The sequence below is a fragment of the Rana temporaria genome, chromosome 1, assembly GCF_905171775.1.
Source record: "Rana temporaria chromosome 1, aRanTem1.1, whole genome shotgun sequence".
NCBI classification, from domain to species: Eukaryota; Metazoa; Chordata; class Amphibia; order Anura; family Ranidae; genus Rana; species Rana temporaria.
In genome coordinates this window covers 116,804,076-116,816,575 of record NC_053489.1, presented here as the reverse complement: position 1 = coordinate 116,816,575, position 12,500 = coordinate 116,804,076, and the positions used below count along the sequence as shown (strand labels likewise).

The 12,500-nt window shown below is 38.7% G+C and overlaps 1 protein-coding gene across 1 annotated transcript in view; it reads left to right on the top strand.

Annotated features, from left to right (window-relative positions):
• Nucleotides 1–2,025: 2,025 nt before the first annotated feature.
• LOC120930744 overlaps nt 2,026–12,500 on the top strand; it is a 13,189-nt gene continuing 2,714 nt past the window's right edge. Inside the window, exons 1-2 of the mRNA XM_040341921.1 lie at nt 2,026–2,173; nt 8,858–8,901. Coding sequence (XP_040197855.1) covers nt 2,122–2,173; nt 8,858–8,901 — 96 coding nt within the window. The 5' untranslated portion in view covers nt 2,026–2,121. The remainder of the gene's footprint in view (nt 2,174–8,857; nt 8,902–12,500) is intronic.

The following is a 12,500-nucleotide window of genomic DNA, read 5'->3' as shown; positions in this document are numbered from 1 at the left end:
GTTGCGGCGTTCGGCCAGCAGATGTCGCTGTTCCACCACAAGCAGCAGCGCCTAGAGATGGAGAGAGAGATGGAGAGAGAGGGGGAGAGAGAGAGAGAGGGGGGAGAGAAAGCACACACTCCTCTATGTACACCCCACATACCCCCAGCACCACAGCTTCAAAGATCTAACCATCTACTAGCCACCCGCTGAGCCCAGATCCAGGCAATTATTTGCTGCAAGTCCACAAACGCTACAAGCTAAAGAAGCAGCATTATGCAGAAAATAATTGCGCTTGTTTTTGTGCTGGGCCATTTCTTTGGAGGTACTTCTGTTCTATCAGAACTAACAAGACCGAAGGAGATATTACTTGTCCGAAGAAGGACTCAATATGCTAAGAACCTACAAAGGTCAACACATCTTCTTCCTATTACTGATTATTTGTTTTTAATAAAATCCTACATTTCTTCCAATTCATTTTCGCCTAGATAGAAATATGATTTCAACTGACAATCCATGTAAACAGGGCATTGGTAGTTTAGGTTAAATAACACTTAAACAAATAAAATAAAAAATGAAGTTTAATTGTAAAAAATGTAGCAGGGTGGAAAAAACTTAGCGAATTAGCGGCAGATGAGACTGCAATGTGTCGCATTGTGCACACTACGCACCATCCTAATTCCTAATGACCCTCTCTATAGAATGAATGCCACACTACGGAACACGTATCAGCCCATGACAAGAGAACCCAATTCATCAAAATGCCTTCCACTTCAACCAAATCAGACCCTTTCCGCTCCTAATAATGCTGCCATGGCATTGCAATGCCTCTGCTTAGTTACATGCCCATATACTAAAACACTGCAAACAATTCCTATATCTCTCTGTGTAGGATTATGGTTAGCTGCAACCCTGCTTTTTAATTCTTTTATTCTTTATCAACGATTTTCTTTTATCACTATTATTCTGCTATTAATTTATTTGTTACATTGTAAAAATGTAATATTGTGTTTCATATTATATTGTTAGAATGTAAGAATAGAAAGGAAAAGGCCACAGATCGTTCAATGAAATTCAATTAAATATTTGTAATATTATATTTTCAGTATCTAAATATGATTGAAATATATCTATATATCTATATATCTATCTATATATATATATATATATATATATATATATATATATATATATATATATATATATATATATATATAGGTATATCTATCTATCTATCTATCTATCTATCTATCTATCTATCTATCTATCTATCTATCTAGATATGTGTTTAAAATACACACATGGCTACATCTGAAAGGTTGCAATAACTATCTAGTAAATATTGTTTGAAAATAATTGCGTGTGTATTCCAAAATTGGGATATTGTAATGTGATTCTAGCATTCTAGTGCTTGTTACTGTATAAATAATAATAATGTGATGCTGTATAATGAAAAAAATACTGTAATAAATTATATATTTATATTTATATATTTATATTATATATGTGTGTGTGTGTGTAGATATGCATATGTAGATATATATATATATATATATATATATATATATATATATATATATATATATATATATAGATATAGATATAGATATATATATATAGATATGCATGTGTAGATATATATACACATAGTTTCTAAATGGGTGAGCCTTTGGGGCAAATGAGCTTCCATGTAATAAATGCACTGTAGCAGTCAGTATGTGAATAGATGGGCATGAATTGGCAGTGCTTGGAATCGGCCTGTCACTGAATGCACCGAGGTTCTGGGCACACATCTCCATAAAATCAGTAGGGCTGGAGGGCTGCTGGAGCTGACATGATGGAGGAGAATGACAAGTCTTGCAGTTTTTTTGGGGTGTTTAAAGTGGTTTAAAAGTCAGGTGTTTTGGAGGGATGAAACTCTTATTCAAATGCCAGTGACTGGTGCTGTGATTCGCAGGCATTGAGTTGCTTGGGCTGTCTGGCAATGGATAGGAGGAGTGGAAGGGAGGGAGGGCAGGGGGGAGACATGAGAGAGGGGGAGACAAGGGGGAGCGGGTTCAGGCACCGCTAGCACTACTGGCAGAATGGGACATTGATGTGGCCCAGGCAAATAGGGCTCAGGCCCAAAGAGACGTGCCAAGGATGCCTGCACTGGATGCCACCCTCTACAGGCAAGGCTCGACCGACCCCCGCGGTAAGCAGAACTCTGAGTGTGCATTGTGGGGACTACACGACAGTATAGGGGAGAGATGGCACAGGACACAACACCTGACTTATATAGTGACATATAGAATGCATGTAATGATAGGCACCAGTAGGTGCCATCTATAGCTTCTTGCAATCTGCAGCCTCTCTGCTTTTTTACTATAGATGAATATCCTATATATATATATATATATATATATAGATTATAGATCCTGTATTAATGTGTTGATTGTGTGTAGTTGTGTATATGTCCGGTGTGTGTATATATAATATATATCTATATACATAGATATATTTCTCTATATATCTATATAGATATATATAGAGATATTTATATATCTATATACATTTTTTTAATCCACTGTATATATACATAGATAGATAGATGCATGCATGCAAACACAGTCATGCACTAATACATCTACAGTACACAGGACACCTCTACTAAATACTGAACACTATAAAAAAACAAAATCATGACATTTTAGACCATTTAAAATGAGAAATAAAAACGCAAAAATAAAAGGGACATTTGTGCAAATTCTGTATTATTGCTATGCAGTCTCCTCTATAGGCTGTATCTGATTAGCCTTTAATTATAATCACTGTCCCCTATACACATATGCATATGGATTTGCATAGCGGTCTATGGGGAGGGACACGTTGAGCTCACAGTAAGTCTACAGGTAAAGCCTCTCTGCCTCCCTCCATATGATCTCCATGGTCAGCCTGTACAATCCTGGCACACCACTTACACGTTTTTTTTTTTAACTATTTAAAAAAATTAAGTGACATGACCTTCTATTTATTTTTTGGAGTTAGGAACACAGCAAAATTATAATAATAATAATAATAATAATAATAATAATAATAATAATAATAATAATAATAAAGAGGCTTTACCTTTGGACTGATGAATATTCACTGCAATTATCCATTCATGCGCAGATGGAATAAGTAGACATATTTTTTTTTTTTTTTTTGCATAATTGGATAATTGAAGAGAATATTTACACAATATATTGTCTGAAGATTTTAAAGTATATCAACGTCATTGTCTTTTATTTTTAACACAGCAATAAAATAATAATGGTATCATTTGTGGAAGCATTGAGAAGAAAATAGAATGGATAAATGATACCTATTTATTATAATAATAAAAAAAAAGCACAATCGCATCCGAACACAATTAGCATTATATTGCTACTATGTATGTCCTGCAATGTCCCCCAACGAATATGCTGCAGCTTAATTCGTGACAAGTGTATAAGAATCTCTTGTCTATAGCAGTCTACTCTATACTAGTGATTCTCACACACAAAGAAACAAATTGTTCAAATGGTAAAACAGAAAAGCCCAAAATGTTTTTTTTTTTTTTTTTAATTTATGGGAGATGTCAGGAATAAAAAAAAAAGGAATAATGAAAAAAATGCAAATATACCTTTACATATGCATCAGTATTTAAACATAATAGAGTCTGGAACCAACGGGAGCAGGAGAAAGGAATGTCGTTGTTATTATTCATAGGACGTGTCTCCAGCCCCATCGCCTGCTCTTCAATCCTCTCCCAGCAATACTGCATTTTGTTTCATCTTGGGATTTTCCTTCCTCTTCCTTTGCCTTTTTTTTTATTTTTTTTATAAAAAAACATTTTTTTTTTCTTCTTTAAAAATAAAAAAAATCAAATCAACATTTTCAGCAATGACAAGGGTGGGGAGCGCAGATCCAGTGCTGAGCCGGATTAGCATATATTTTTTAATGCCCTAATTTCCTTGATGTATGTAAATGTAGCCCAGGCTTGCTGGAGCAGGCGGGTGACGTCAGTGTACGTGACCTCGCTGGAGGAGCAGAGAGTGGAGCTGCTGGAGAGGAGGCAGAGCCCTGACTCTCATCCCTACTCCCCAACCAAGGGAGGGAGGGCAGCAGGCAATGGAAATACACAACACATATGTGCAATCAGCTACTACAGCCATGGGTGGCTCATATATGTGCCCTGATTGCTGTGCTAGGCATGTGATCACATAGGAGCCTATGTACAGACATGTGGTGAGAGGGAGTGACAGGTACAGGCATCACATGTATGATAATAAGGAGGGCGTGCCTGTTATTCCTTTCTCTGCTAGTTATCACTCCTTCCTCACCGGCGCACATGCTTTTGTTTTAAGGCTGTCAGTCTGGGTGACCTCACTGCTCCACAAGGGGTTAAGAAATGATATTCACCTTTAGAGTAAGGGGGGCCTAAAGGAAGGAAAATCACCACTAGAAATAACTGGAGAATAAAATTACTGGCCAATCAGAATGAATTTATACATACAACCTACCCAGCAGATGTATAGCTATAGGACTGTATGAACAATACAACACCATGGAGGTACACGGTGCATGCTAGGTGTGTGTAGGCAGGCATGCTTCCACCAGGCTACATTATTATGCTATGATAGAAAATAGGTGATATGTGGATGTCATGTATGTGATAGGATCTGGATTTTGGGGGAAAAAAAGCTTTCTCTTAAGAGATAAGATTAGTTAAGGAGATTTTTTTTTTTTTTTTACCGTTTGTTTGCTATCTTTTTATATTGCTTTACAGTAATAAAACCAATTCACTTATTAAAAAGGCTTTAATGATAGGTATAATACTGTGCCGTCATATATGGGAGATATATCCATATCCATGTCTATTTATCTATATCTATGTCTAAATATCTCTATCATCTATCTATCTATCTATCTATCTATCTATCTATCTATCTATCTATCTATCTATCTATCTATCTATAAATAAATATTTCTATCTCTCTTTATATATATATATATATACACATACATACACACACACATATAGATAGATAGATAGATAGATAGATAGATAGATAGATAGATAGATAGATAGATAGATAGATAGATAGATAGATAGATAGATAGATAGATATACATCTCTCTTTCCCTGTCTCACTTCTTTCTCCCCTGTCTCTCTCCTCTCTCTTTACCCCTCTAGCTCCCCCTCCCCCTCTCTCTCCCTCTCTCTCTCTCTATCCCCTCTAGCTCCCCTCCCCCTCTCTCTCTCTCTCTCTCTCTCTCTCTCTATCCCCTCCAGCTTCCCTCCCCTCTCTCTCTCTCTCTCTCTCTCTCTATTCCCTTTAGCTCCCCTCCCTCTCTCTCTCTCTCTCTATCCCCTCTAGCTTCCCTCCCCTCTCTCTCTCTCTCTCTCTCTCTCTATCCCCTCCAGCTTCCCTCCCCTCTCTCTCTCTCTCTCTCTCTCTCTATCCCCTCCAGCTTCCCTCCCCTCTCTCTCTCTCTCTCTCTCTATTCCCTTTAGCTCCCCTCCCTCTCTCTCTCTCTCTCTATCCCCTCTAGCTCCCCTCCCCCTCTCTCTCTCTCTATCCCCTCTAGCTCCCCTCCCTCCCCCCTCTCTCTCTCCCTTCTAGCTCCCCTCCCCCTCTCTCTCTCTCTCTCTCTCTCTCTCTATCCCCTCTAGCCCCCCTCCCTCCCTCTCTCCCTCTCTTTACTCTCTACCCCCCCCCCCCCTTCTCTCTCTGTCTCACCTCTTTCTCTAATTTCTCTGTCTCCATATCTCTTTCTCTCTCTTCCTCTCTCTCTCTCTCTCTCTTCTCTCTCTCCACTCACCCCCTCTCATCTCTCTCTCTCTCCTCTTACCCCTCTCTCTCTCTCCTCTCACCCCCTCTAATCTCTCTCTCTCTCTCTCTCTCTCTCTCTCTCTCTCTCTCTCTCTCTCTCTCTCTCCTCCTCTCTCTGCTCACTCTTTCCCCCTCTCTCTCTCCTCTCTCCCTGCCCCCCCTTTCTCCTCTCTGTCTTCCCTCTCCCTCTCTCTCTCTGCCCCCCCCCTCCCTCTCTCTCTCTCTCTCTATACACACACTACACCGAATTCCTGCCTATCTATCTATCTGTTAATAGAACATACATGATTAATGTCCCTATAGCCCCTGCATGTGTCTGTCTCCCATGAACTTGTCCCCCTCTCACGCTTTTATTCTTTCTTCCCTTGTACTCCTTTCCTTTTGCTCTTCTCGCCCATGTCCCTCTCATTATCGCCTCCCTTCACTTCTCATTAACAGTCACAATCTTGAAGCCAATTTAAGTTTGCTCCAGTCATGCCCCTCTTCTCCAGACCCCCCCCCCCCTCCTTCCTCTTGTCATTTTCTCCCTCGGACAGGTCTCCACTCGCCTGGCTCATCTCCTCACCCACCATCTCTGCAACTTACTCATCTACAACTACATCAATGGCATTGGAAGGGGCATTAACCCCCCCCCCCCCCCCAATTCATCATCACCAAAAACCCAGATCTTGTCAGTAACATCATTAAAAAATATTATCACCAAACAATAAAACAATGCAAATAATAATAATAATGGCATTATTCATGTGGGTGGGTGCCATGGCTGGGACAGCAGTAACAAAGGGGGCGATAAATCAGGGGCTATGCTCTGTAAATATATGCGATGCTCTTGTAGGGCTGCAGTCTAGGAACGAGTGATCTTCCACTGACCAGACATTTCAAATTTGTTCCGTCTGCCACATGAGGACTATGAGAGGGGCTGGAGCAAATTCATTATCTGTGACATGCTCGACGTATAGTGGCAACTGCAAAGGACCGTGCCAATGGCTGGACAATGGGGCTTCAGTTCACCACTAACAAAAGAATTAGAGGGGGAAATGGTTGGGTTTCACAGCACGTCCTCCTCAGCAGAGAGGGCTGGACCAGACCTTGTCCAGCCCCCCCAAAAAAACTTGCAGACCCCTTCTCTACAACACTTCACTCTCCAGCCAGTGTTTATTAAGCATATCTCTCAGGGGGGTACCCCTCCCCTAGTGTTTAGAGGTGGGGGGGTGACCTTCAGTCATATCAGAAAAGGAACTTAACAACAACTATACAATGGGATTAAGCTGCATTTTTTCACCGCTTTGAGCCATTTCTGGAGCTGGAAGATAATTTGGCTGTCACTGGTTTAGATGGGATATTTTATTCTGCATTCCTGTTGGGTGAAAGTGTCCTCTCTCTCAGACGTGTAAGTAGTGCATTTCATTGCTCATCAGATACCTGGGGGATGTGGGGACAAGTGTGCTCTCACTTTACACATTGGGTAAAGGGAGCTGAACTTTTTCACACTTGCAGTTGTTTAATACCCCGGGCTGCATAGGAGAAAGTTCCAATTCGGATCTGATGGTGTGTTGGACTCCAGCTTGCTGCTGTAGACCTGTTGATTTTAGTTAATTACTAAGGTAACCACGTGCTTATTGAGAAGAAAACAAGTTCATCAGCATTTCTGGGTTTTTTGAGCAAGGCCTTCACTAAGCAGGAGATGCCCAGCTCAATGTAACTCTGAGATCATCTGACCTGATATGACTTATTAAACCCACCAATCATGGCACTGGAGCCAAAACTTAAATTGCATCTCACCAATTAAAACGGATTGATCAGCAGCAGCAGTATGCAGGCGCTGATCCTTCTAGGGGACAAATGATGCTTTTTTTCTTAGTTCTGCAATAGCTGATGCATGCATTAGAATTTGATGTGTAGGTGTTACATTCTATTTGTTGTTATTTTTTTGTATTTATGTGTTTAAAATGTGCCTAGATTTTTTTTTTTTTTAAACCATTTCCTATGCATATGTGCGTTATTAGAATACAAATATAATATTAATTACACGTGCTTGACCCTTCTGATCTATCATGCTCAACGTCAAGTTCACGGCTTGTGAGTCACAAGGGGACTGAGGCTCAATACAGCCTTCTGTGTAGGCCTAGGCACAGTGTGACAGCGCCAGCTCCTGTCTAATGGCTGGCCTCCGAATTAGGTAGGCTTCTTTGATTGACAGCTGAAAGATCTCAATTTATTCTCATATTTCTTTTTTTTTTTTGCTACAATGTTCTGTAGGCATCTATTGTGCATTTTCTGAATTATTTATTTTTTGCATTCCAAAAAAAAAAAAAGCTTTATTTTTACAGATATATGCACTATAGTGTATAATCTCATTAAAAAATATTTTATCCATCACCTTCTTTGGATACGAGTTTATCTTAAAATGCTGGTGATCTTAGGAAGACTAATGTAGTGTTTTTTAGAATATACCTTCAAAATGCACTTTTATTACACTAAAGTCTAGTTATAAACATAATTTACACACAGGATTCACAAATGTTTTCAAATAGAAAAAGTGTGAATCTTGAGTGAAGGGTGTCTAAATCGTGTAATAAAACATTGCTAAACAGACCCTTTAAATAAAACGTAAGCACGCGAAAAAAAAAGAAAAGAAAAAAAAAAAAAAAATATATATATATATATATATATATATATATATATATATATATATATATATATATATATATATATATATATATATATATATATATATATATATATATATATATTCGACTTAACGCTACTGTTCTTTGTCAATGTGTATAGCTATGCACAACGGCACTGATTTACAAAAGAAGTATTGTTTTATTGGCCTCTCATCACTTTGTAAAAAAAAAAAGAAAAAAAATATGGTTGGTTATTGAAATTATGAAAATAAACAAATGATCTCCTTTATTTAATCAGCTCCAGATATATCTGTGTAAATATCCATTTATTTTTTACACGTATATTTTTTAGGTGTGTGAAATGACAGGTTCTTCCTGGGAAATAATGATTTCTTTTACCTCTTTCAGATGTTGCTGTGGGTGGATATAACAGCCTGAAAACCAAGTTGGAGGTAAAATGCAAATAATGATATATTGATGACATAAGCACCCTTATATGTCTCTTATTTTCCTGATGCATGGACGTGATAATGCATGTATTACTAGAGTTTCATTTTAAGCACTGTTGTTTTACTTTCATGTATCATTTTTATGTGATCTTATGTTGCCCTTTTATATCTCATTTCATAAGTGTGTTCAGAGTGTTGTAACATTTTGCATAAGTCAAATGCATTGACTCCTTTAATATAATTTTAAAGCAGTCAGAAGACAACAGACCAGCAATTATGCCACTAGTTAAATTGAGAGTCAGTGGGTGTAAATATATTCCCAGCATTATGAAATAAAAAGATAGATGTACCAAAAAAAAAAAAAAAGAAGTGATGCAGTTGTGAGAGGTTATTGTGCTAATGAAAATAATAAGTAGTCCCTTCCAATGTGGGTGATTCGCATGACGTCACTGAGCAGTAGAGTGAATAATAAGCAGTCCTCTCCAATGTGGGTAAATTATGTGACGTCACTGATAGGTAGAGGCCCATTATAGCACCTAGGTTTACACCTGATGTCATAGAGCACGTTTGTATGATAACCTCCAACAGAGGCTGCATGTGGGATACCATCTCAGCCATCAATGACCAGTCAACTCCAATAAATATATGTAAATCCTGCTAAAATGAACTTGAGGTTTGCAAACTGCAGTTGCCAAGGAGGGCTATGCCGCTTCTTTGTAGGAACGCATTGTTCATAAGGCGTTGTTGCAAGGATGAATGTGACGTCACATATACCTAGGCCCCTGTATTTCTTCTGCCAAGTCACATACAGGGATTGCAAGGAGGGTTTACATTTATACCAGACAACCGAAATTCTCTGGTTGCTGTTTCTTGCGTTGCCAGTGTGTTAAGAGAGTGTGAACCAGTTACTATTCGAGATTATAATTATATTTACTAAGTATAATGCCTTATTACATAGGTAGTAAAGGTCCATCAGGTAAGGGTAATCATCATAGATCCCTCTGAATGGGTAGAACTGGGGTATATATATATATATATATATATATATATATATATATATATATATATATATATATATATATATATATATATATATATATATATATATATATATATATATATATATATATATATACATATATATATATATACATATATATATATATATATATATATTCAGACACTGTAGTGTATCAGTTAAATGTGCACAAACCTATTTAGGTTATATGTAGCAGCCAGAAAAATAGTTATGTGGAGACACAAAACAGATAGATAGATAGATAGATAGATAGATAGATAGATAGATAGATAGATAGATAGATAGATAGATAGATAGATAGATAGATACATGCATACATACATAGACAAGACAGGCAGGCAGAAAGATAGATAGATAGATAGATAGATAGATAGATAGATAGATAGATAGATAGATAGATAGATAGATAGATAGATAGATAGATAGACATACAGATAGACACATAGATAAAATGATAGACAGCTCCAGATTGGTTCTATGGCTGTATATTGTAGAAAATGCATATCATATATTTTGTGTCCAACTGTAGATAGATAGGTATATATATATATATATATATATATATATATATATATATATATATATATATATATATATATATATATATATATATATATATAGAGGGAGAGAGAGAGAGAGAGAGAGAGAGAGAGAGAGAGAGAGAGAGAGAGAGAGAGAGAGAGAGAGAGAGATCTAGAATAATCTATGGCTGTATATTGTAGAAGATGCATAGTATATTTTTGTATCCAGCTGTAGATAGATAGATAGACATATCTAGAATAATCTATGGCTGTATATTGTAGCATATGTATAGTATATTGTGTGTCCAGCTCTAGATAGATAGACAGATCCAGATTGCTCTATGGCTGTATATTGTGGAAGATGCACAGTGTATTGTTTGTGTCCAGCTGTAGATAGATAGATAGATATAGATAGATAGATAGATAGATAGATAGATAGATAGATAGATAGATAGATAGATGAATAGATCCAGAATGATTTATTCTGTATATTGTGGAAGATGCATAGTATATTGTTTGTGTCCAGCTTTAGCTAGACAGATGGATAGATAGATAGATAGATAGATAGATAGATAGATAGATAGATAGATAGATAGATAGATAGATAGATAGATAGATAGATAGACAGATTAGACAGATCCAGAATGCTCGTTGCTGTATATTATGGAAGATGCCTAGTATATTGCTTGTATCCAGCGGTATTAAATATCTGACTAATTGTTACATAAGCAGAACCTGATCTGTTAGCACACAAGCCAGGAGTTGGAGGATTAAGGATCCAGGACTAGATTGTTTGTCCAACATTCAGTATTTTATTACAGCCTTTATTAACATACCTTAGATGCATGACTATGCCTCAGTATATAAGAGCAGCCAGCATAGCATAGCATAGCATAGCATGCAGCGATGCAGAATTAGAAGTGTGCCCATGCAATCCCCCTCCTCCCACCACCTTCCATCCACCCCAGATCTGGGCCAGAAATCAGCGATTCTGGACAATTCCAAGCGAGCTGAGCTGTGTCATCCTTCCATGGTGGGAATGGAGTATATAGCAGCAAAGGGCAGCAGCACACACACAGCTAGGACACACAGAAAGCATGAGCCCGGCAAAGTGGTAAGGTAATGACACGGTGACTCACTGCGGATCACAGATTTCAGGAAAAAAAAGGAAAAGGCAGCAAGGCCCTGCTATAAGCAAGAAGCAAATGCCTTCCGTTGTTGAGAGGATGTAGAAGAGAGTGAGGAGAGGAGGTAGAAGAGAGTGAGGGGAGGAGGTAGGAGAGAGTGAGGAGAGGAGGTAGAAGAGAGTGAGGAGAGGAGGTAGAAGAGAGTGAGGAGAGGAGGTAGAAGAGAGTGAGGAGAGGAGGTAGAAGAGAGTGAGGAGAGGAGGTAGAAGAGAGTGAGGGGAGGAGGTAGAAGAGAGTGAGGAGAGGAGGTAGAAGAGAGTGAGGAGAGGAGGTAGAAGAGAGTGAGGGGAGGAGGTAGAAGAGAGTGAGGAGAGGAGGTAGAAGAGAGTGAGGAGAGGAGAGGAGGTAGAAGAGAGTGAGGAGAGGAGAGGAGGTAGAAGAGAGTGAGGAGAGGACAGGAGGTAGAAGAGCGTTAGGAGAGGAGAGGAGGTAGAAGAGAGTGAGGAGAGGAGGTAGAAGAGAGTGAGGAGAGGAGGTAGAAGAGCGTTAGGAGAAGAGAGGAGGTAGAAGAGAGTGAGGAGAGGAGGTAGAAGAGAGTGAGGAGAGGAGGTAGAAGAGAGTGAGGAGAGGAGGTAGAAGAGAGTGAGGAGAGGAGGTAGAAGAGAGTGAGGGGAGGAGGTAGAAGAGAGTGAGGAGAGGAGGTAGAAGAGAGTGAGGAGAGGAGAGGAGGTAGAAGAGAGTGAGGAGAGGAGAGGAGGTAGAAGAGAGTGAGGAGAGGACAGGAGGTAGAAGAGCGTTAGGAGAGGAGAGGAGGTAGAAGAGAGTGAGGAGAGGAGGTAGAAGAGAGTGAGGAGAGGAGGTAGAAGAGCGTTAGGAGAAGAGAGGAGGTAGAAGAGAGTGAGGAGAGGAGGTAGA